Here is a 25,785-nt window from a genome sequence, read left to right on the forward strand (position 1 = left end):
CCTAGGGGTAGCTGTCCCGCTAATCTACACCAGTGGGGTTTTATTCTATTCCTAGAAGCCTAGAAGATTAGAATCACAGTCATGACAATAATATCAAGCATTTTATAGCATATACTATGTTGAGTTGTTTATAGATGTTTTCATTTAATCCTGGTAAACTCTGTGTTGTAAATAACTAAGGTTATCCGCACTTCACAGATGGCGAGCCTCAGGGACAGAGTTCTGATGACAAAATTAAGTCTCACACCCACAACTGAACACGGTTGCAGATTTGAGCCAACACCCAAGGGTGAAAAGTGAAGACGGCTTTCATTGGACTTCTTTGAGATGAAATGCCTCACATAGTACTTGTCTGGTCCCTCGGAGGAACTGTATACACAGCTAAGTTCCTCCACTGTGGGTGCAGCTTAGCTAACCCCCACCCTGCCCAGCTGTGTAGACTCCCAGACACCGTAGTACTCCTTCATTCAAGCTGGAGCCCCTGTGCACGCTGGTCCCAGGAGTGACGTGGCTCACCCGGGCCTCGGTGCCTCTTCTCCATCCAGATGTAGCAGTTATTCTGGGCGACTCCAGTCTGTGAGTCCAGGAAAGGGAGACGCACGCTCCGCTCAGCGCATAGCCGTGAGTTGTAGCTTCGGCAGTGCTCAATGGCTTCCTTGTAGAACTGGTCCCCAAGCCTACAGGAGACACGAGAGCAAAGGAGTGAGACCAGAGGAAGTGAAACACAACCAAGACGGTAGTGAGTGAGTGAGTGAGTGTGTGTGTGTGTGTGTGTGTGTGTGTGTGTGTGTGTGTCTGTCTGTCTGTCTGTCTGTCTGTCTGTCTGTCTGTCTGTCTGTCTGTCTTCATCTGTCCTATCCTCTCCCCAGGAAGAAGCTGAATTTATGGCAACCACGCCAATGAGCACCCAGAGTGCCATTAAGGGACAAAACACAAATTGTCATCAAGTTTCTACCAGATTCCATTTCCTGTCCCAAATCTACCAGGTCACTTAGAAACTCCTTTGAAATAGACCCCAAAGAGAAAACCATCAGTAAATGTGACCAGCCCTGCCTAGGGTGTTGAGATGAGGTCCCCAGAGATGGCACATTCTGTAGCAATATTCTGCTTAGGACTTAGAACGTCCAGCAGCCAGACATCTCCCTGCCCAGCTTTTCTAAACCCACAGTTTAAGAAAAATAACTTACTCTAATCAAAATCAAGCAAGAGAAGCATTTAAAATAGTCCTGAGGGGTGTTCTAGGATGGGGAATTGTTGTCTTCAGTTGTGTACACACCAAAGGTACCCCACTAGGCTACAGAGCATGATCCCACACCCATGGTCACACAGCCCTGGTTAAACACAGTAGGTCACAAAACAAAACAAAAAGGCATGATCATGAGAAGGGGATTTGTATGGAAGAGAGGTAGGCGGTAAGAGTGAGCAGAATGCATCACGTGTATAAAATTGCCAAAAGTAAATTTAATTAATAAATATTAAAATAGTGAGGTTGGAGAGATGGTGCAGCTGTTAGGAGCATTCACTTCTCTCCTAGGGGATCTGGGCATCCAGGTCAGGCAGCTCACATCAACCTGTCACTCCAGCTCCAGGGGACTTAATGTTCTTATCTGACCTCCACAGGCATGCACATGTATGTAATATACACACAAATAGGCATACATTTTAATTAGGAAAAAATAAAATGATGATGATGATGATGATAATAATGATAATGATAATAATAATAAACATACGTGAACTCAAAGCAATTCAATGACCAGAGTTGAAGCCACAAACAGAACACCATCCTGCTTTGCAGGGTGGTGATCTGATTTAAATTGTCAATTTTTATGTCTGCGAATCTTTGGTACACTTGGACAAATATAATGTCAAGACAAAAAAAACATAACAATAATATAATCGAGCAGGTGAAAAACAATGAGAGCAAATACCTAACATATGAAACACAAGGCCATCTAAGAAATTCAAACATAACAGCCTAACCTCTGGCAGGTGAACCTGAGCCTTGTGGAGGGAGAGGGTTGGAGGCAGGACAGGGAGAAGCCAGAGACGGGAAGGGCAAACTGCAGAACTTAATAAGTCATCTGAAGCAATATTATAAACGTCTGTCCCAACAGGGAGCCATTTACTCTGTCCAGGCCCCTCCTCCCGAAGGTTGTACAGCTACCAAAATAGCACCACCACCTGGGGACCACGCGTTCAAACCCAGGGAATGCCTACACGCAAACCATAACAGGTACCGAGGGTGTTTATGTTGTACAACTGCCACGCTATCCACTTGCAGAACTCTTCATGCCGACGAGCTGCAGCCAGGCAAGCATTAAATGACAATTCTCTCCTCCCCCTCCCCCTGCAGCCCTGCTAACCACCATTCTGTCTGTCTCTGTCATTTCAACTATTTGCATCTTCATGTAAGTTGGCTCTCTTGAGGCCGGCATATCGCACTTAGCATACCACAGCGTTCTAGATCCATCCATGCTGGAACACATGTGAGAATGTGCATCTGTTTTGGACTATCTATATCCCATACTCGGCTTATCAGCTCATCGCTCGGCGGATACCTGGGCTGCCACCATGCTTTGATCACTATGACTGCAGCTATGCCTTCTACTGAAATACATCACATACCCTGTGGACACAGGGTACAAAAATCAAGCCTCTACTTTCAATTGTTTTTAGTTCAGGCCCAAGGGTAGATTTGATGGGCCTCATGGAAATTTTTGCTTTGCTTTGCTTTTTTAAAAACTACCTTACTGTTTTTCACAACGGCTGGGCCATTTCATAATGCACAGGTTTCTAATCACAGCACTTTCTACTACTGCTTATTAGAAAGCAAAGTGTTTTGGTTTGGTTTGGTTTGGTTTTGGTTTGGGGTTTGGTTTGGTTTTTTTTTGGGGGGGTTGGTTTTTCAAGACAGGGTTTCTCCGTGTAGCCTTGGCTGTCCTGGACTTGCGTAGACCAGGCTGGCCTCAAGTCATAGAGACCCACATCCCCACGTACTGGGATTATAAGAGTGCACCATCGTAGGTTTAGAAGGCAAAGGTTTTTATGGTTTTTTATTAATTAATTTACTTATTCACTTTACATCCCAATTCCCTCCTCTCCTCCCAGCTCCACCTTCTCTCCCTCTTCCCTCTTTTCCCCCCTCCTACTCCTCAGAAAAGGGGAGCCCAAGAACAACAACACACCCCAGTTCCTCCTCTTTCCCTGTGGCCAGTAGAGGCAGTCCCACCAGGAGGAAGTGATCAAAAAGCAGGCAACAGAGTCCATGTCAGAGACAGCCCCCAGTCCCCTTACTAGAGGACCCACATGAAGCCTGAGCTGCTCATCCACTACATCTGCATAGGGGGCCTAGGTCCAGTCCATGCATGGTCCTTGCTTGGTGCTCAGTCTCCGCAGGCCCCTCTGGACCCTACTTATTTGTCTTTCTGTGGAGCTCCTGTCCCCTCTAGGTGAGCGTAGGGGTGGGGCTTTACTGAAACAGTTCTGTCCTTCCATCAAGGATGGAGCTGAGGTCTTCAGGCTTGCTCCACCTTTATCCGCCGAGTCATCTCACCAGCCCCCCACCAAAGGATTTAAAGCAACCGTCCTACAATTGGAGAATACAGCCATGGAGGGGGGAGGGGTCTAAGGTTCTATTTGTAATTTAATTGTTGCCAAGCCTCTGGGCAACAAACAACACTCTCCCTCTGGTCCTCACCACTGAAAATCCTCCTACTCTCACAGAAAGGCTAGCATGCACAGGAGGTGCCCTGGCAGTTACCAAACTACCATCAAATCCCAATAACCACGCAGCTGGAAATGAACTGGGGAGGGGAGCTAAAAAGCCCATTAAAATGCTATAAAATGGAATGGTACATAATCTGATGTAATCAAAGATACTAACAAGGACCGTGAGATTGATCAAAATGAAGAACATTTTCAGTAAAGTGTTTGCCTGTGTCACAACGGCTCCCCCTGCTAAACCAATGTGTCTGCGAGACAGTTCAACCCATCAAGATAACACAGCCTGGCCAGGGTATGTAGTGGCAACAACTCACGCCATACTGGTGAGAACTGATTGGAATATAAGAGGGAGAAATTTCCCATAGTCTGCTGTTTTATTTTAGCCAGGATCTTACTATGTATGTAGCCCATGTGCCTGCCTCAGGCTCCCAAGTGCCAAGGCTACAGGTGTGTGCATCACCGTCAATCCAGGCTCTTCCCATGATTTTTTTTTTTTTTTTTAAGATGTTAACTAGGTCAATCTAAGAAATTCTGGTTTGGAGGTGAGAGGCACAAAATCAAGTCTAGAAGAGGGGGAGGGGCAGTAAAATTCATCTCCTGGAGGACACAAGCTTTTCCTTCTTCCAGACAGACAGACTTCTGGAAGCCAGAGAACCAAAGAAACCCACAGCCACATTTCAAGGTGAACGGTGAAACGTTTCAAAGTTGACTCGTTCCCCACTTCCAACAGCTTTGGCCCACATAAGAGGAACAAGAAAGCGAACTCACTAAGAACAAATAGTGACGTCGACCAACGTCTGTGCCTCACACCGAGTGGAAAGGACAGCCAAACAAGGCTGTGACACAGTGAAATCAGCGTTGATCTTAAGTCCTTTCCACTGTCCGAATACGCAGTGATAGTACTAGCAGGCATGCCGGGGGAAATGTGCATTTCCAAAAGTGTCATCTTTGTGTGGATATTGGATACTGAGTGGTGTCAGGGTTCTCGCCTGCTACCTTTACATGGCTTCTGGGCATTGAACTCGGGTTGCTGGGCTTGCAGAGCGAGCGCCTCTAACCCACCGTGACCACAGCCTTAAAAAGTAGCATCCCACAGCCTTTAGAGCAACATCTATTTCCAGAGAAGTCGCTTTTAAAGAGACTGGGCAATGGCAGTAACTTGAAAACAAAAGTTAAAAGCCATTTTTGATGACATGGAAGGAGGGGGGGAAAAAGACTCCCACCTCCTGGATAAATTCAAGCAAGTTAATTAGCCAAAATCTTCACAGGGCTTTCTGCACACTCTAAGAGAAAAATCAATGGCCAGGTCTCCCAAACCCGTGGGAAGCAATTTAAACAGAAGAGAGGACAAACGGCCTTTCCAATATGGCATTTTAAAATAAATAAATAAGTAAAGTCCCACAAGGAAAGGATCCCACGGGTGACATTTGCATTAAAGCCACAGGGCGCAGAAGGAGCAGGGACAGGCTGGCAGCAAATGACTCATTTTGTGGCGTTGTGACCAGTATGCCCCAGGCTGGAGCAGGCATGGACCAGCCTCAGCCATCACCTGCCTGTCCCAGACCATGGGGGCTAGAGTACTAAGACATGACTGATGTCCTGGGCTGGATGAAGCTGGCACGAGGCAGGTTAGAGTGATGTCCTCATCAAGAACTGACCCCAGGCCACTAAAGGCTGCAATCAGAAACAGAAAGGCAAGAAGTGGCTGGGCTCTGAAAAGCCTTCTAGTTTGGAACGCTGGCTGCCTGGCTCTAGCGGGTTTTTATAAGGGGTGGGAGGTCCCTTTATGGTCACAAATGGACAGAGGTGTCCAGTCTAGCTCCGAGAACTGCATGTTCCTCTCAAGAAATTGTCAGGGACCTTTCTTGAGCTTGTGTGGGAGGAGATGCATCTCAGGGCCTGAAGGGCCCTCTGCTCCTCATCCTACCTCCCACTCACGGGAACTTGTCCACTGGCTCAACTTAAGCTAATGCTCTGGTCCAGCCCTCCAACCAGACACTTGTCCTTACTGCCCAGCAGGCTCTGTGCTCATAACTAAGGGCCACGTGTCTGTCATGTCGCGCTTCAAATACATGCCCATCTGGGAACGATGGGGCATGCCTACAATCCCAGTATCTATGCAATGGAAGCTAAAGCATTACAAGTTCAAAGCCACCTGGGCTCCATAACTGGTCGCTGTCTCCAATAGCAGGAGAGGGAATGCTCAAAAGCGAATTCTTCCTCTTCTGCCAAGAGCCTCTTCCCTCCCCCCAGCTTTCATTCTTCTGGGAGGGGGAGTAAAGAGGGGTCACTGCTCCCCACCCACGTAGCCACTGACCCAAGGCCCTTCCTCTGCCCTCACTTCATCTGGCAGCGAGTTGTGTCACTATCCAGAGTTCTTGTCTGTTCACTCATACTGTGTGGCTACAAGTCCCCTCTTGTTACAGCAGAGACCTTGGCCTACTATTTGCGCCTGTAAACAGAGATAAGCAGAGGCAGAGCAACCCTGGCCAGTGACACGTCTGGTTCCTCCTTTTCTCCCACCTCCACCCTCTCGGCAGCGCCTCTGCCTGGCACCCTGCCTCCCCATAGCCTCCCCCAGCTGCCCACCTCCCCCAGCTACCCACAAACACACATTAAACTCATCTCCAGAGCTCTGGCACCCTGCTCTTTGCATGTCGGCATGTGTAACTGTGGCAGGGAAAGCTCCGTTCTCGCTTAGCTTTGAATAAAAGCCCTCACAAGCAACAGGCAGTTTGTGTCTCTCAATGTTGTATTGTTCTTAGAGTGGCCCTTGAAAGGAAAGCTAACTACTCAGGCTGAATTGTGCCACCCCACATGCAAAAAAAGGGGGGAGGGCTAATGTCCTGACCCCCAGATTGATGGTACCTGGAGATATAGAGCCACAGAGCTTTTAGAAGTAATTAGGTCTTGAGGGTGCTGCCTGCACAACAGGATGAGGATTAAGGGAAGAATAAACATAAAGGGGCTGAAGAGATAGCTCAGCCCCAGCAAAGGTTTGTCTTACAAGCACAAGGACCTGAGTTCAATCCCCAGAACGCACATTAAAAAAAAAAAAAAAAAAAAAAAAATCCGGGCAGAGTGACACACGATTCTAATCCCAGGTAAAGGCAGGAGGAGAAGATACTCAACGTCACCTTCAGTTGCAGGGCAAATCTGAGGCCATCCTGGGATGCAATGACACCCCTTCCCCCCAAAAATGGAAAATTAAATATAAGTTAGTCCCCCATATCCACACATTTGAGGACACAGCAAGAAGGCAGCCATACTTCATACACCAGGAAAAGAGCCCTTCCCGGGAACTTGACCTTGCTGGTACCCTGACCTTGAACTTGAAACCTAGAGAACTGAGAAATAAAAGCAGCATGAGCTATTCAGACTATGATATATGGGAGGCTGGGTATCAGGCAAGCCTGTCCGGCTCTACAGCATCCACTGGCTCCCTAGCTCTGTGCCTCACTCTGACCGCCTTCCCTGAGGATCACAAAACCCTTCCGTAGGCCTGCAGAAGGGCTTAATGAAATATGAAATATGCGCCACACAACAGATATGCTTTGGAGAAGTTTATTATATGAGCATAGGGGAAGAAAGAGGGGGAGCGCCCCAGAAAGAGAGAGGAGGGGAGCGCTAGGGGTGGTGGTAGCGGGGAGCAGAGGTAGAGGAAGAGAGAAGAAAGAGGTTAACAAAGCAAGGTGGGTCTTTTTATAGAGTCTTGGGCAGGGACATGCCTAGTGGCAGGTAGGTAATGACATCATAGGTTGCTAGGCAGACTGAGGCAGTATGCTAACACTTAATATGCAAGAATCCTGGGCATACAGGGCAGGAATGCGTGCAATCTACTGTCTTTCCTTTCTCCTCACCTTGAAGCGCAATCTATTTTCTGCCACTTTGTGGCAATAACTCCGCCTGAGCAAGCTGGTCCTCTGCATGTGACATGTGACATGTGACATCGCACCATGGAACCTTCACTATGGCAGTGACCTTGAGCTTGTCAGAAACCCACTCAGATTTCCGACCTCACACATTAGAGAGCAAAGTGGCTGCGGGATAATGGTTCCAGGAGCACCCCTCCCTCCCAGAGCCTACACCTGACTCATCGGCTGCTCCATCCCAGAGCCTAGGACAGAGAGTCGGCCACACTGAGTTAGTTGATAGATGAATAAGTGCCTAAACAGAAGAAGCAACCAACCAAAGTTAGTCTTCGTCTGACGACTTCCTGCACACAAGAAGCAGACAGCCTCGTCCATGTGCCCAACAAAATACTCATGTCCGTCCACCCACAGTTTGGCTAATCTGAACTAGTTCAAGGCTGGCTGAAATTCTACCTCTTCTGGGAAAGTTCCCTGGCTATCCTGCCCAAAACACTTATTCTCCACTCCCATTAGTCTACTTAATTTTTAGTGTTTGTTTGTTTGTTTGTTTATGCCTTTCTTATCTTTTTCCCACTCAGTTGAGTGTGGATGTCTTGAAGATAGGGCCAGAGAGTTGTACTCTTGTCTGTTCTCAACTACACACGTTAACTGAGTGTGAGTGCCTGATTGGAATTGCTATCAAAAGTCAATCAAAGATGGCTAAGCCCAGCCAGGCAGTGGTGGCGCACACCCTTAATCCCAGCACTCGGGAGGCAGAGGCAGTTGGATCTCCATGAGTCTGAGGCCAGCCTGGTCTACAGAGTGAGTTTCAGAACAGCCAAGGCTACACAGAGAAACTGTCTCAAAAAAAAAAAAAAAAAAAAAAAAAAAAAACGACAGAAAAACAAAAACAAAAAGATGGCTAGTCAACTCTTGTACATACCTTGTTTGCTCCTCCCCTAGATAGAGAACATTGTTAAATTTGACTACAGCACCCTCCCCAAGTATACATTAGCCAATAGCAGTAGACTGTGGGGTTGATCTCCTACCAATAGAATGAGACACAGTCGCAATGCTGTGTTAGGACAAAAGTGAAGTGAGGTTCCCACCCTGGTGCACTGCCTCACCCAGTTTGGGTCATTGCATACTCTTGGGCCAAAGAAAATTACCTTGCCAAGTTACTTTTAGTTTTGTTCATGAGTCTCTTTGTGTAATACTGAATATAGTCTAATGTTGTTTTCCGACACGGTTAATGAGCTATTCGAAACACAGAAACCTCCTCTGCTTGAGCATGGAGCGGGACTGAAGGTACCTGGCTTCCCCAGACACAGGAGCAGGCCCCTGCAAACTAACATCCTGCAAGATCGCAGCCTCCGCTTGATTTTCCCTCGTCCTAAAAGGGAGGTAGGACTCACCTCAGCTCTGTAAGTTCATTTCTTCACCCAGACTCCAAGCTGCCCTGCTGGAAGTTGCAGTACTGACATTCTTGTGTGTCTTATTGCAAAATAATAATAATAATAATAATAATAATAATAATAATAATAATAATAATAATAATAATAATAATAAACAACCTGATTAAAGCAGTAGAAGAAAGGAGGTGGCTGTGGCTTGTTTGGGCTTACAGTTTGAGAAGCCTACCCTGACAAGGAAGGAAGGGGGCAGGTGGGTAAGGCTGCTGAGCACACTGAACTCACAGCAGAGAAGCAGAGTGGAATGGATACTATACCTCAGCCGGCTTTCTCCTTTTCATGTCCGGGGTCCTAGCCCACAGGACAGACAGTACTACCCATGTTCAGAAAAGGTCTCCTCTCTTCTGTTAACCTAATCTACAAAAATTCCTCACAGACACGCCTAGAAGCAATGCCTTGTCTCCTAGGCGATTCTAGACTGGGTCAAGCTGGCAGCCAGTGGTCATCATTAGAACGCCCTGCTATTTCTCCAAGCTTTGGAAGCTGACTGACCACTGTGTAGGCATCAGACCTGCCCCAGGAGACACAGATCATCCCCACCTGACAGGAAAATGTCCTGTCACCTGCCTCTCAGAAAGTACAGTCTAAGCCAGTGATTCTCAAGCCATCGGTCGTGACCCTTTGGAGGGGGTCAAACAACCCCTTCACAGGGGTCACCTAAGACCATTGGAAAACATAGACGTTTACACCACTGTACATAACAATGAGGAAATTACAGTTAAGAGGTAGCAACAAAAATCACTTTATGACTGGGGAGTCACCACAACATGAGGAACTGTGTACTACAGGGTCGCAGTGTCACGAAGGTTGAGGACCACTGGTGTAAGCAGTGTCTCAAACTGCACTTGGTAAAAGAAATCAATAGGTAGTACAGGGTTAGGAGATTGGTTCTGACTCTGGAGGTTTGGAGTGTGCGTGATCACACACACTTCAGCCCACTCTTCACCCCCAGGTGAAGCCGCACCCCTCGTCTCGAAGAGAAGGGCATGAACTCTCTGGACTCTGTGTTTTAAGGGCCAAGCTGAGAAGCTCCAGTGGCTGACTCTAACTCAGCTGGCGTGGCTCCCATTAGAAAACCTCAGGAAGCTGCATGAACTGAAATGACAGTGCTGACCTGTCACAGGCCAATCCCCCACCCCTACCCTCACTCCCTCCCCCTCCCCCTCCCCCTCCCCCACCCCCAGAAGCCCTCGTCCCTTGCGAACCCAAGGCCTACCTATAGTATAGACACTAACGTTCTCATGCACTCAGCCTGTGGCTCTGATCCCCATAATGGCCCAGAACAGGCACACTGGGGACAAGGGGGACTCTTGCGAAAGCCACGTTAGACAAAGAATTTGAACCCTAAAACGCATTGTGATTTCAATGCCGTTCAGCGGATGTTCAGGCCCACTAGACCTGATAAATCCCTCCTCCTATTCCTCGGGTGAAGACTTTCTGGGGAGTTATTATGCAAAGCTGCCTAAGCAAGGCGGAATTTATATTGAACCTGGCCGTGATTTCTGAGCTGCCACTGGATGTTCTGATGACATACGCGCATCCCCCGGTTGAAGTCAAGGGGCTGCCAAGGACAGGAGCCTGGAGGCAGTGTGATTCCTTCCAGTAAATAATGGAAGGAGGAGGAGGAGGAGGAGGGGGAGGGGGAGAGATGCTGTGGGAAGGAAGGAAACTAGCCTCCCTCGTACCCAAGGTTTGCCTTTCAAATGGCACCTAGATGTGACAAAGTCAAGTCCCTCCTCTGAGCGTTAAAGGATGTATAAAATGTCACCAACTTTCAAAAGTCACAAGGCAGCAGCAAAGTCCCCTTTACCCTTTAGGTAGGGTAACTCACACCCAGAAAGAAAGCACATCCACAGAAGAAACTTCACTAAGTTTAGCTAAGGATGTCCCGTTCCTAAGCTGGACAAGATCACACCCCTTCAATCGTAGAACCCAGGAAGTGAAGGCAGGAGCTGAAGGAGTTCACGAAGCCAGTCAAAAGGAAAGAAAAGAAACAAGAGGGAGTGGGGAAGAGGGTGGAAGGAAGGAAGGAAGGAAGGAAGAGGAGAAGGAAGAAAAGGGAGGGCAGGATAGAAGGAAGGAAGGGAGGGGAAATAGACAGAGAAAGAGGGAAGGAAAGAAGAGGAGAGGAAAGAGGAAAAGGAAAGATGTCTAGGCTCCCTGCTTCACCCCAGCAAGGTAAGGAGAAGCTGTCCCTGGAGTGTGACCCCCCCCCCCCATAGGAGTGGCTCATCAATTAGACCATGCGCAGACTAGCAGCACACAGGTCCATCTTCGCTGGACCTCAGTGCAGCCCTCCTCAGAAGAGGGAATACAGTCTGGCATTTAACACAGCCACAAAGAACATGCTCTTCCACAGTCAATTCTCTACACGGCTGCCCAAGCGACCTTTTCAAAACAGAAATCGGACCATGACATTCTCTCCTCTTTAAATCCCTCAGGTATCTTCCCACTGCACTCAGAATAAATCCAAACTCCCTCCCATGGCCGTGGAACCCCAGACTGTTTGCTGTCTGGGTCTACTCACCTTTCCTACTTCGTCCTGTCTCCGCCCTCTTCGTGCGCTGGGTTCTGCCCTCTCAGTGCCTCCTCTTCCAAGATAACCTCACATCAGGACCTTTGCGTATGCTGCCACTGCTACTCTCACAGACTTCTCCTCAGAGAAGCCTTTAAATGAATCCACCTAGAGTAAGCCGCACACCCCACTCCTTCCTGACCTCCTGCTATCTCATATCCTACCTCAGTTTTTATAACATTGCCCAGTTTCAAACTCTCTTTGTTTAGCCAGACATGCTGGTGCACTCCTTCAATCCAAGCACTCAAGAGGCAGAGGCGGGTAGAACTCTATGAGTTCAAAGCTACCCTGGTCTAAACAGAAAGTTCCAGGACAGTCAGAACTACCCAGTGTGACCCTGTATCAAAAAATACATATATATTATAAGAATTAATAAAACAATCTTAGTCTCTTGATTGCCTCTGTGCAACTAAACATTAACCCCTGTGCAGATAGGGCCCAGTCTCTTTAGATCCCTTGCACCCAGCACAGGAATTGGACCCTAGGAAATGTTGAGGCGCTACCGCTGAATAAATAATGAAAAGATCTGGGTAAACTGTAAGTCAGGGCAGAGGGCCCCAGGACCAGAAATGAGAAATGCAGAGATTCCCCCTTCCTTCTGACCCTCCCCTGGCCCCACTCAGCCCAATACACCCAAGACAGCAGGCCATCTCCAACCGCACCAACTCTGCGGGACTTTTGCTCATGGCCCCACAATGCCACCTATGCACCCCAAACTCTGCAGCAAGTGCCGGTAAACAGTGTCTATTTGTGGCGTTGGCCATTGCTTTATACGTCCAAAGGGACATTCCATGCTCTGGACTAGTGCTGCAAACCAGCAAATTCAGAAGCCAGGCCATCTCCAACGTGCCCATCTATTTCTCTTTGAGGGCCTTCCTCCAAATTAACCCGTTCTGCGGGTCCCATCCCAGCTTCCTGATCCATGTCCTTGCTCTGAACCCCCTAGGCCCAGGGTAGTTCCAGGGGCACTGCAGGCCGGGGCTGGGGAAAAACTTGACAGGAAATCAATGGGAACTTGAAGGTTATCTGGAGGTCACACTCTCCCCACCAGGCACCTGCCAGGAGGGGATTTGGGACCCTGACCTTGCTTGGGGGCCTCTGCCCTCCTGTCAGAGTTGGTTATGTTCAGCTGCAGAAGCAAGGCCCTGTGGCCCCAAGTGATCTCCAGGCTGCCCTTCTAAGGGGCAACCGGACAAAGAGGTCCAGTGTCTCCTTCCACCCGCCAACACGCTCTCAGTGGGGAACTAAGAAAATCACCTCCAGAGTGCCCTTTTTTTTTTTTAAGTATATACTTATAAATCCCAAAATCAATTCTGAAGCTTGGCTGGACATAGACACTGGCTGTCCATTGTCCATGTACTTATTTTCCCAAACCCTTGCATTCCCATCTTCATCTGTCTTTCCCTGCCTCCGTCCTCTCTCCCAATCCTTGTACCTCATCAAGAGTCACACTGCTCTAAATAAGAGACACATGGGAGAACAGCAAAATAAAAGGATCCAGAGGGTCCTAGAAACCTACAAGTAGAACATTATGATAGGCAGATTTGGGCCCAGGGGTCCGGCTCAAACTAAGGCACCAGCCAAGGACAATACAGGAGGTAAACTTTAAACCCCTTCCCAGATCTAGCCAATGGTCAGAATATTCTCCACAGTTGAGTGGAGAGTGGGATATGACTTTCTCACGTACTCTGGTGCCTCACATTTGACCATGTCCCCTGGAGGGGGAGACCTGGTGGCACTCAGAGGAAGGACAGCAAGTAGCCAAGAAGAGACTTGATACCCTATGAGAATATAGAGGGGGAGGTAATCCCCCTCAGGAACAGTCATAGGGGAGGGGAATAATGGGAAAATGGGGGGGGGGGAGGAATGGGAGGATACAAGGGATGGGATAAACATTGAGATGTAACAAGAATAAATTAATAAAAAAAAATAAAAATAAATTTAAAAAAAAAAAAAGAAAAGGAAAAAAAAAAAAAAAAAAGAGTCACACTGCATGGGGTAAGAACAAAGCCCTCAGGCCAAGTTTCCGATCTAGAAGCTGAATGTGAGTCTGGGGTAAAAATCAGAAGGAAGGGCTGAGGAGATAGTTCACTGTGTGGTGCTTACCACACACCCTTGGTTAAAAAGCCAGTATGACAGCACATGCTGTAACCCCCACATTGGGGGAACAGTAACACAGTCTCCATGCAGCTAGCCTAAACACAAACCTCAGGATCTGGGAGATATCCTGTCTCTACAAATATGGTGGAGCCAATCAATAAAAACGCTCAACCTCAACCCATGGCCATCATATGCACATGTATAGACATGCATGCACCACAGCACACACAAAATAAATGAGGCACACCCAGGGACATAGCTGACACTCACTGAGTGTTCTATATGATTTATATGTATTATTTCATTTAATCTCACTCAACCCTACATCATCACCACCATCATCATCCCACTAAACAGATTTGCAAACAGAGGTCCACGGAATCCTCAGCAATTTCCCTTGGGCCGTAGCTGGCTCCAGGAAGATGCAAGTCCAGGAAGACAGAACGACAATAACCTCAAGAACCCACTTTCTTGGAAATACTAAGTTTTGCTTTAGGAGAATCAAAGATTTGCTGAATAATTTTAGCTTTTTTTAGAAAAAAAAAACTCCTTTGTGCCTCAGTTTCCCATACCACCCAAATGCCCAGAGCTACCACTCTCAGTAACTCAAGAGGATAGTTGATAGTAGGAATTCCCAAAACATACCACCAGAAAACTCTCTAAAGAGGTATTCATCTTGAGATAAGCAAGAGCCCTGTGGCCCTTGTATCTTCTCATAAGAGCCTGTACTGTCCAGGACAATCAAGGCTACACAGAGAAACCCTGTCTCGAAAAACCAAAACAAAACAAGAAAAGAAAAAAAAAAAGAGCCTGTACTAAGGAGGTGACTCAAACATCCCAGATTCCAGAGAGTGCCTCATTTGCTCCCTGGCTATGTTTTCTCTCTCCTCCTCCTTCTTCTCTCTCTCTCTCTCTCTCTCTCTCTCTGTGTGTGTGTGTGTGTGTGTGTGTGTGTGTGTGTGTGTGTGTGTGTGTGTAGGTACCTGTAGAGGCCATAAATGGTGGAATCCTCAAGCCAGAGTTACCGCAGTTTTGAACTGCCTGATGTGGGTTCAGGGAATCAAACTTGGGTCCTCTGGAAAAACAGTATGTGTTCCCAAGCACAGAGCCATCTGTCCAGCCCCCACTACCTAGTTCTATTGGAAAGAAATTAGCTAACAGAGAGATTATCTGCCCCTGGTACACAGAGGTGATACTAGCATTAGATCATCAGTCCAGACTCTTGACACGGGCCTTCCACCCCATTTACAGCAGATGTCAGGCAACTATAGACCCTGAACCAAAATCTGACTGACTATACTGTAATATGTAAGAGATGTAATATGTAATATGTTAATAAAGTTTCATTGGCAGAGTCATGTATAGAGTTCCTCTGATCAATGATTATGCTTTTCACAACCCAAAACTATTCAATGAAAATTCTAAAAATATTCTGACTTAGGTCTCCAGCTTGTCATAGAGACACTCCCACCCACAGTTTCTCTTTTCTCTACAGGCCTCTGTCCTCCTACCCCGCTCTCCCCAGGTCTGGCCTCCACCCTTATTTCTTTATGCATTTCCTCTCCTACCCTGTTTCCTCTCTTAAACCACTTTCTCTGTCTATTCTATTTTCCCTTCTGATTATAGGCCTCTGGGAGGATATGAGGGGGACTACAGCTGACACTGCTAGTAGCAGGGCCCATGGAAACTGAAGAGGACACCCTACAACTAGACAAGACTCCTAGTGGACTCCTAGAGGACTCCTAGTGGAAGAAGAACACCAACCCACCCACAAAAACTTTCATCTGAAACTTACCCTGCCTATGAGACATGCAGGGATAAAGATAGAACAGATAGAGCAGAGATTGAGAGAATGCCCAAGCAATGCCTGGCCCAACCCAAGACCTACCCGATAGAACAGAGCCAACCCCTGACACTATTAACAATACTCTGCTATCCTTGCAGACAGGAGACTATAATAGTTGTCCTCTGAGAGGCTCCACCTAGCAGTGGTTTGAAACAGATGCTGAGACTCACAGCCAAACACTGGACAAAGCATAGGGACTCTAGTGGAAAAGGCGGGGGGCCGGCGGGGGGGAGGATAAAATAACCTAGAGGCAACAAGAGCTCCACAAGAAGACCAACAGAGCCAACTAACCTGGGCTCAGAGGGACCTGTGGAGTCTGAACCATCAACCAAAGACCATGACTGGAACTAGCCCCCATACAGATGTAGCCAGTGGGCAGCTCGGGCTTCATGTGGGTCCACTAGTACAGGGAGCAGGGGCTGTCTCTGACATGGACTCTGTTGCCTGCTTTTCAATCACTACCCCCTGACAGGACTGCCTTGCCAGGCCACAGGGGAAGAGGATGCACTCAGTCCTGATGTGACTTAATGAGCTGAGGGTGGAGGGCTCCCCTTTTGTGAGGAATAAGGGAGGGGGATAGGGAAGGAGAATGGGACTGAGAGGAGAGGAGGGAGGGGGCTACAACCAGGATGTAAAGTGAATAAATAAGTTGATTTTTTAAAAGAAACACACACAAAAAAGAAAACTTTAAAAAAAAAAAAAAAAAAGGAAGGAAGGAAGAAAGAAAAAGAAAATTCTAAAAATAGGCAATAGGCTTTAATTTTTAGGCCATTCTGAGGTATGTGCTGCTCTGTTTCATCCAGTCCGGGGTATGAGTCATTCCAGGGCATTCTTCACCCGTACATGCCACCAGCTTGTCGCTGAATAGCTGTCACGCCACCGTTTATTGCCATCGCAATTATCAGATCAGCCACCACAGTGCCAGGACCTGGTTATTGTTCCAATTTATTATCACTTCTTGCTCTTAATATCTTACTTGGCCTAATATGTAAATTAAACTTTATCATGGGTCTTAATCGCTTGTTCATTGCTATCACTAAATATTTAACCAGAAGATATTTAAATGAAGAAGAATTGGTTTGGGTGTGTGGTTTGAAGGGCCATAGTTTATAGCTGTAGGAAAGACATGGCGACAGGAACAGGAGGTGACTTGGTCCCACCACACCCTCAGGCGAGAAGTGGGGAGCAAGGAACGCAATGCTCAGCTCATTTCTCCTTTTTGTTCGGTCACAGGCCCCAGCCCATGGAACAATGCCGCCCATGGCAGGATGGGTCTTCCCACCTCAGTTAACCAGTCTGGGGTCATCTCGCAGACACGCCCAGAGATGTGTCTCCTCCTTCACCTTCGTATCCAATATTAACCAGAAGAGGCCTGCATGTGTTAAGAAGGGACCGAGGTATAGATAACTTCTGCCTAAGGTTCCATGCACCCAAAGGGGAGTTTGTTGTAGTTTCGACAGAGACCACGAAGCATGCAAAGCTCAAAATATTTCCCTCCTGGACCTTTACCAGCAAAGTTCACTGCCTCCTGACTTCCTAGTATAAACCTTGAATAAGGCAGACGCTCCATCTTCACAATGAAGAAAAAAAAATAAGGAGGTCTAAGAGTCATACAGCTTACGCAGATAGTTTTACAATTATCTCAGCTTGGTACAACTTAATAAAAACCCATAAACACAGCTAATAACAAGGAAAACACGCAGTAGCTCACCCTGCCTATTTAATAATCATTGTTAACTACAGCAAGCAAAACATGACTGAAAATTAATTTTTTTTTCCCCTAGGCTCCCTGGAAAGCCCTCTGTCATTTAGGAAATGCTGCTGGCCAGTGGGTGAGAGGAAGCTATTCACAGCCTCAAGGCCTTTGTTTTCTCCTGATGAGTGGAAGACTGCTTTTGAGGCAGCTGGAAAGTGAGAGAGTGTTGCCCTTCCCCTGGGGTGCCCTCCTAGGGCTCGGGTGTCTGAGAGATAATGCCTAAAGCCTCCTTGTCCCTCACACTCCACAAAACGTGTCTAGAAAGAGGGGGGTATGGCTTGGGGTTGTGGGGGGGGGGAGTTCTGGCACTGGCTTCTTTCCACTTTACCCAGCTATCCGCTCCTCTCCAGATGTGATCAGGAGGTATGCACGGCTCCCAGCGGCCTGCTGCTGCCTTCCCTCGTTCCATGGAAAGAGACCTGTTCCCGAAGGGCTGAGATGGGCAACAGCGCAGAAGCCAGAACTTGGTCACTCTGGGTCTTCAACAAGGCTCTCAGCCTCTGGGCCCCTGTCAGGCGGAACGATTTAAGCTACACATGTTCCAAGTGAGAGGATGTGTGCCAACACACACTGGTTAGGTGGCTGAAGGGAGGCGAGTGGCGCAAGGCAGACCAGGCTGTAAATCATATACACCGCTACTAGGAATGCAGGAGGTGGGATGTCTGCTGGTTCTAACATCATCGCAGGCAGAAGGCTCCGTGGTGTGATGACTCATCTTGGTTGTCAGCTTGACCACATCTGGAATCACACAAGCTGCTGGGGACTCCTGTGAGGGATTTTCCTGATCAGATTCTCTGAAGCAGGAAGACCCAGCCTGAGTCTGGGTATCATCACCTTCTGGTGGTAACCTAGATCAAAGACCGTGGAAGAGGAAGGCGTTGCCTTTGCCTGTTTGCCCTCACTGTCACTGGCAGGTTCATCCGAGCTGTTGCTGAGGTGTCCATTCCTTCACCAGCATCAGCACCACCGTCTTCAAGATCCCAATATTGACTGAAGACCAGCAGCCCTCCAGGGATTCTCTAGGACTCCAGAGACAGGTTGGGACTGCTGAGACATCCAGCCTCATGGACTGAGCAGGATGGTCAGCCTCCCCTGAATGTGTGTGTGTGTGTGTGTGTGTGTGTGTGTGTGTGTGTGTGTGTGTACATATGTGTATATATGTATTTGTGTGTATATATACGTATATACACATTTGTGCACACACACACACATATATGTTTTTTCCCTCAGTCCTGTTCCTTCAAAGGGTCCTGACTAATATACACATGCTAGGAAATGGTTTGCACAGAAACTTCCCAGGTCACAGCAAGGACCCAGTGCAGTAATTCTTTCCCTTGCCTGGCTAATCGATAATTAGGTCCCTCCAGCGGCAAACCTAGACCTCTGTCACCCCAACATCCAGGAGACAAACAAAAAGAAGACCCCAGAAGAACTGATGTGAGTGAGAAACTGTGCAGGCAACGGAGCAGGGGAGGGGAGAGGACACTGAAGGAAGACCCATAGGAGGGGGCTTGAGGATCACAAAGAGAGTGTGGCCTCAAGGACCGCCCCACCGCCATCAATATCCCCAGGACAGGTTATCTCTGGAATTTACACTCCCTGATAATTACCTTGCAGAGGGTTCCACTTATCTTATCCAAAGAATCTGCCAGTTGCCAGACACACAAGGTTCTAGTTAATTCCATCGTCACTGCCCTCCACCTCTGCCTGCCGCCAGCTCCTGGCTCTGTTCCTCTTAGGTGCCTCTCGCTTCTGACCCCCCCACCCCCCCACCCCCCCCCCCCCCCGCCGCTTCATCTGACCTCAAATCTGCTTTTGCGTCTCTGGACCGACCAGGGGGATATTAAGGGTAGAAGAATCTCAATAACCCCTAGCCGGTTTAAGGCCTGACAAAGGAATGAGATAGGGAGGGGAAGTCACTTACTAATGAATAGAGGAAGCTGAGGTAAAGCCTAGAAAAAATTAGATCATCCCAAAGGCTATGTGGGACAGATGGAAACAAAGCTTTGGGTCCAGGGGTTTGTTGTGGTGGTGGTGGTGGTGGGGTGTTGTTATTTCTTTACCTGCCTAATGCCATTAGGTCTGGTTGGTTTTCTTTCTTTCTTTCTTTCTTTCTTTCTTTCTTTCTTTCTTTCTTAACAGGGTACAACATAGCCCAGGGTGGGTTAAAATTCCAAGTAACCAAGGATGGCCTTGAACTTCTAGTTCCCGTGCCTCTACCTTCCAAGTGTTGGGATTACAGGCATGCACCATCACACTCAGCTTTATGTAGTGCTGGGGATAGACTCCAGAGCTTCCCCAGTGCCAGGCAAGCACTCTGCTAAGCGAGTTACATCCCAACCCCGACCAGTATTTATTTATTTTTCTTGTCTTATTTGTTCCTCAAGGCCTTCCTCACTTAAACACTCTAAGGATGCCTCTCATGGCTCCTCCCACAAACACGCTATACATGTGCCCCCGGGTGCTGGTACCTCTCTCTAAATGTGTGTCTCACAGCCAACCTTGGGTCACTGGAAGCAGAGTCCTTGCTTATACCAGCAAGTCACTCAATGACAAGGAAGACATTCGGCCACCCTCACCGTGGACCAGGTACTGTCCTGTGTCTTGGGAACAGGCTAAGTCATTTTGACAGCAACTGTAGGAGAGGTGCTGCCACTGTCCCCCAACCTACACACACACACACACACACACACACACACACACACACACACACACACAGATGACACAGGGATCCAGAGGGCTGAAGTTATTCACAAAGATCACTTAGTACATGGTGGTCAGGTCAGGATCTGAACCAAGTGCTCTTTCAAAATTCTGGAGTCCTCATCACCACACACCAGGCTGCTTCTAATGGTTGACTTTGCTTGCTGATGGGGCCAGAGAGTGCTGTTTCTGTCACATACATATGCCAGCCTTTCCTTACCATGGTGGTTTTTATTAAAGCGATCATAAAAAATCACCTAATGGTCATTAGTCATGTACAGGTATTTTCACAAGAGATGTCATGTACATGTAATTTCCACATAGGAATTACATCCTGGTGGGAGAGCACAGTCGGTCCCACAATACACTCTCTGAGATGTCCCTTGGCCCAGGGAACATGAGCCTAGCCTTGGGACATCTGCATCAACACCAATGTGGCACAAGTGTGCTCCTCTCTCGTCTTTACTGAGCTATAGCACTGTGCCAACCTTACTCCTATGTTTCCTTACCATCCTTCCTTCCCTATAAACACATAAGCTCTCTGGGAGGAAGACTGGTCTAATTTATTCACACCTGTGCACCCAGTCGCTGAGACTGGTTCCCAGTCTATAGTGGACAATCAATAAGCATTAGCTGGATAGATAAATTGCTTAATGTCTTCCACCAGCTGTGCTGACTACTCTCCCTCGTGTACAGCCTCTATCTGTTACTTTCCATGGGCCTTTATACCTTGACACTTTGCTAAGGACTAGACCAGGAGTCCCTTTACTACTCCTCCCTGTGAGAACATTGTCCCTTTTTATGTGCCCATTTTACAGATGAGGAAAGGCACTCAGAGAGCATACGCTGCTAGTTCATGATCACACAGAAATAAGATCACTCTCATATTCTGCCTCCTGGACCCATGGCGTCCATATCCAACCTGCACCGCCTTCAGCAGAGTCTCCCCAGTAACTCGACTCTCTTCGTGCCTACATGCCTAAACTGTCCGGAGCTCATTACCTACTCCTGCCTGCTCTGCCCTGGCTCTGTCCCCTAGGCCCCTCTCCCTGCTCGGTGTCCCAGCAACCCACCCTGTAGGTCAGCCACTTGTCTCCTTTCTCCCTACTCCAGTGACCTGGACCAACATCAGGGGCAGGAGTGGACAGAGAAGTAACTGGGTGTTTATTCCCAGTCCCCTCCTTCCTAGTCTCTGTGGGGGTGGGTGTAGGTGAGTGTATCTGTCTCCTGCCGGCCACAGCTCCTACTAAACATCCATCTCTAAGCTGCTACCCTAGTCAGCTTCCCAGTTCCCTTGACCTAGCCCTTGGGTTCTGTGCCATCCCCTACTTTGGTTCCCTGCCCACATTCTATAACGGTCCTGTTATTAAATATGCCTTGGTTTGCTCCATCTGAACCTGCCACTTTCTCCTGGCACCGTGACTCTCCAACATGCTGATGTCATCCACCCTCCCGAGCTCATACAGCCCTGCCCCAACGCACCTCCACTACTATGGCCTACTTCCTGCCCACTGCTCCCTGCAGCTGCCTCTGCTGCGTGCTTTTCTTCCTTCCTTGGGGTTGGCACTTCCCTCTAATACCTATAAATAAACGTTCATCTGCTGGTTTGAAAGTTTGCCCCGGCAGCCTCAGCTCTTTGCCTGGACTCTACCCACCCCTTTGTTAAGACTGAGACCATAGGTGGGAGGTAGAGTGGTACTCCACAATTGTCCTGAGGAGACAACATCAACCCATCTGTCAGTTATTGAGATGAAAGCAGAGGCTTTGCGGTTCAGCGGTTGAGCGTAAGGATCCCCTACACCAGGATCTGGCTTCTTCCATATAAGGTGCCGGGAGACCTCTCAGATGCAAGGCTGGTCACTCAAACAAAGCAAACATTTCAACCACCATAGTACCTTAATTTACTGAGCAGCTACCATGTGGGTGGTTGCGTCCTGATCTCTCACTCTCCCAGGTTCATCCTGCTTTAAGAGATAAGGAAACCAAGGGTTTGAGATGAAGAAATTGAACCAAAGCAGAAATAGGAGAACGCCGGTCGATCAAGCCAACAGACCGGTCTCCACCAGTGCCACCACTGAGGGAGCCACGGGCTTGAGCCCTGTGCTTGCCTGCTGCTCACAGGTGTCATCACCCATGGCCAGGCAGCCGACTGAAACAGGATCAAAGTTGGGAGGATGGGTGCAAGCAACAATCACACTGCCCGAGGGGCATGGCTTTGTCTGATCAGCTGACATGTTCCCACTGTTCCCTCTGACAGAGACTGTCACAGGGCCCCCACAGCCCAGCATGCTGCAGACACAAAGCCCTCTACATCATGTCCAGGACAGTCATTAAGAAACTCCCAGGAGTAAGAGACAGAGTGGCACAGAAACAGGAGGCTTCCTGCAGACCAACAGAGCTGACCCAAGTCTAAATCACATGCCCTCTACAAACCCCCCTGAAGTTAACTCCAGTCAAGGACTAGTGGCTTTCAGTTTTTATCTTCTGGAGACAATAGCAAAAAAATATGAGACATTTCTAGCCTTGGGGGCCATCACTGGAGGAGCTTGTGAGCATGTGTGTACAACACAGAGAGAGAGAGACTGTACTACCACCCCATAGACCAAAATAGCCCCTACTTCAGCCTTGGCTCTCTCATCGCCTCCTGGAGTACCAGCGCACAGCCATATGACCTTGGACCACATGACTGCTGGCCGGCCATCTCATTCCCCTGGAGATCCAGGCAGTCCTGGGACCCAGGAACACAATGCCTGCTCCAATAGACCATCCCACCCTCCCACTGTGTCCCTATCTGTGAGTCTGACAGAGTAAGGCCAAGTGGGACAAGTTGTTTGTTGTGGCACCTGGCAAGATGGTACCATACCCCCAAAGCTATGATGCCCCTCCCCCTTCCTCCATTGCCCAAACCCTTCAGAATCTTGTTTGGTCTTTAGAATAAAAAAATTGCAGCCGGGCAGTGGTCGTGCACACCTTTAATGCCAGCACTCGGGAGGCAGAGGCAGGAGGATCACTGGGAGTTCGAGGCCAGCCTGGTCAACCAAGGCTACAAAGAAACCCTGTCTTGGGGGAAAAAATTACTCCTGAAACACAGAACTGGGTATCAGGGGCTGGAAGTGTAGCTTAGTTTTTAGAATGCTTGCCTGGCATACACAAAGCAGTGGATCCAATCCCCAGTACTGCAAGAAACCAAACACAGGATGTGCACCTATAACCCCAGCACTGGGAGGTAGAGGCAAGTTCCTCAGAAGTTCAAGGTCCTTCTCAGTGGCATGAGAGTTCAAGGCCAGCTTAGATTACAAGAGACACTCTCAAAAAAAAAAAAAAAGAGTTTCTGGACTGCTAGAATTCAAACACACAGACTGAACTAAAAAACACACTCTTCCCCCTTTAAACACTGCAGGTTTAATCCCCTCCAAAGATAGGATGGCAAACATGATTAGACCCAATTAATTTATAGAGAAACCAAGAGAAGAAGGAAAATCAATAGAATTGCCCTGCTCTGACCACTGCTGCAAATGAAGTCATAACTTGAGGGTGATTTGGGGAGGAAAGAAGCAGAAAGTGTCACCCGGCAGCCGAGAGGCAATTTAATAAGGCAGCATCGGTCCATATGGACTGGCTGGGTGAAGATCACTGAAGCTGACAAGGCACTCTTGGGGACAGAGGGACAGAGAAGGGAAGAGACGGCCGAGGTCGCTCGCTTTCTATTCATCATCTGCCATGAGGCTCATCGGCAGTAAATTCTCATCTTGCGCAGAAGTGAGCCAACGTGAAGGCAAGCAAAAGGCAGGAAACAGCCACCCTCGCTGCCAGTGCATTAAGGGCACTGGCAACTTCCGCGCTGGCAAAGGCCGTATGGGCTGCTCCAGCATCTTCACGCTGATTTGGTTTCCATCCTCACTCTCAATGCATGCATCTCTCGTCCATAACCAGGGAGGAAGGAGGGAGATTAACAAGCCTAGCATCAGTCCTAGATCACCAGCTGGGCCCGGCACAGCATCCAGAGATGGGGGTCAGAGGAGCTCCAGGGGAAAGGGGCACACGGAGAGACCACTGTCCCCACCACACACACCTGCTATCTGCAGATATGTGGCAAGGAGGATGCTGGTGAATACAACAAGAATATACTTGGACTTAGCCAGGAATGCTGACCCACAACTATAATCCCAGTACCCGGGAGGTGGGTGGAGGAGATCAAGAGTTCAAAGCCCTCTTCAGCTATATAGTGAGTTCAAGGCCAGTTGAGGATACACGAGACCTTGTCTAATATATATAACAAAGTGTGTGTGTGTGTGTGTGTGTGTTTAATGTGTATATGTGTATATACGTAATGTATGTGTGCATTGTACATGTGTGTGCATGTGTGTATATAATGTACATGTGTGCATATATGTATGTATATGTGTATACATAATGTATGTGTGTGCATGTGTACATATATGTATACATAATGGTTGTGTTGCATGAGTGTGTGTGTGTGTATATGTATACAGTATATATGATGTATATGTGTGTACATGCCTGTAAGCACAGATCGGGTGAAGAAGGGTAACAAAGGCAGCCCCAGAGGAATCTCGGGCCAAGAAAAGTAAATGCTCAGTTGTCCAATTAGACGGCCTTGTGCCCACCTTGCTGTCTCTACACTGAGTTCACACAGAGACTTGTAGCGTCCAGGTCACTCCTTCTCTCATGTGGCCAGGGGATGTGTAAGCGGTGGCTAATGCCACTCAGCTCCATGACTGCCCCCAGGAGAAGCTCTTCGATGAAGGGCTGGCACGCAGTGTTTGGGTCCTGGCCCCTTGTGTGTGGTTTGCTGACCCTCTGAGCCTCACTTCTCATCTATAAAATGGGAGTGGCCCTAGAACGCCAGTGGTACAGCTGTCTTACTTGTCACACATGCTGGGGGGGAGGTGACTTCTCAGTGGAGCAGCTACTCAAGCCCTCTGTGTACGTTACCTCAGTAAACAGCTCACTGACTCGCTGGCATGGACTTTGATGGGATCCTTTGTAATACCTGTCATTGCACTATCTACGTGGGGTAAACAGAAAGACCCTGTAGTCAGCATTTGCTACTTTGTGGGTTCTTTTTCCTCTCTTCAACCTTTATTCTACCTTTCCAATGCCCAACACTAGGTAGGAGAGAAGAGAGAAAGGGGGTGTCCTTATCATTCACATACTTCCTGCGGATTAGGGACACCGAGTTCCTTGTAGCGAGTTTGATCTTCACCATTAGGATATTCTATTTCTTCTCGTCTCTTTGTGCATGACCAGTTGCCAAACTACAACAAACCACAACCAGTGACCAGCGACCAGAAAACGACAGCAGCAGGAGCAGCAGTTTCTGCAGCCTCTCTCAAAGAGTCCACAGAAGCTAGGCGCAGTGGCCTATAATCCCAGCACTTGGGAGGCAGAGGTAGGATGATCTCTGTGAGTTTGAGGCCAGCCTGGTCTACGAAGAGAGTCCAGGGTAGCCAAGGCTATATAGAAAAACCCAGTCTCAGGAAAAAAGAATTCCAAATGCCATACACTTGCAGAAACTACAGCTGGCAAAATCACGCCCCTGCTAAAGCACAAAGCAAATCATAGTCAGCTGCTGTGGACAATCTGCAGCCGCCCCATATCCCACACTTGAGATTAAAACACAAACATACTCCCATTAACATTTCTGTGTTTTTAAAGAAACCAAATATTCTCACTATAAGATCCCCTCCCAGGAAAAGCAATGTAACACCTTGACTGTACATGATCAGAAAATA

General features: G+C 48.1%; 1 protein-coding gene across 3 annotated transcripts in view; it reads right to left on the minus strand.

The window, feature by feature from the left end:
- Window positions 1-25,785, minus strand: part of Dpf3 (double PHD fingers 3) — a 277,997-nt gene that overhangs the window by 150,107 nt on the left and 102,105 nt on the right. For all 3 annotated transcript variants that reach the window (XR_007830923.1, XM_051148677.1, XM_051148689.1), the window contains exon 2: window positions 517-677. Coding sequence is in view for 2 of the 3 variants with exons in the window: in XM_051148677.1 (XP_051004634.1) it covers window positions 517-677 (161 nt within the window). In the remaining variant the exon portion in view is untranslated. The remainder of the gene's footprint in view (window positions 1-516; window positions 678-25,785) is intronic.

The sequence above is a fragment of the Acomys russatus genome, chromosome 1, assembly GCF_903995435.1.
Source record: "Acomys russatus chromosome 1, mAcoRus1.1, whole genome shotgun sequence".
Lineage (NCBI taxonomy): Eukaryota > Metazoa > Chordata > Mammalia > Rodentia > Muridae > Acomys > Acomys russatus.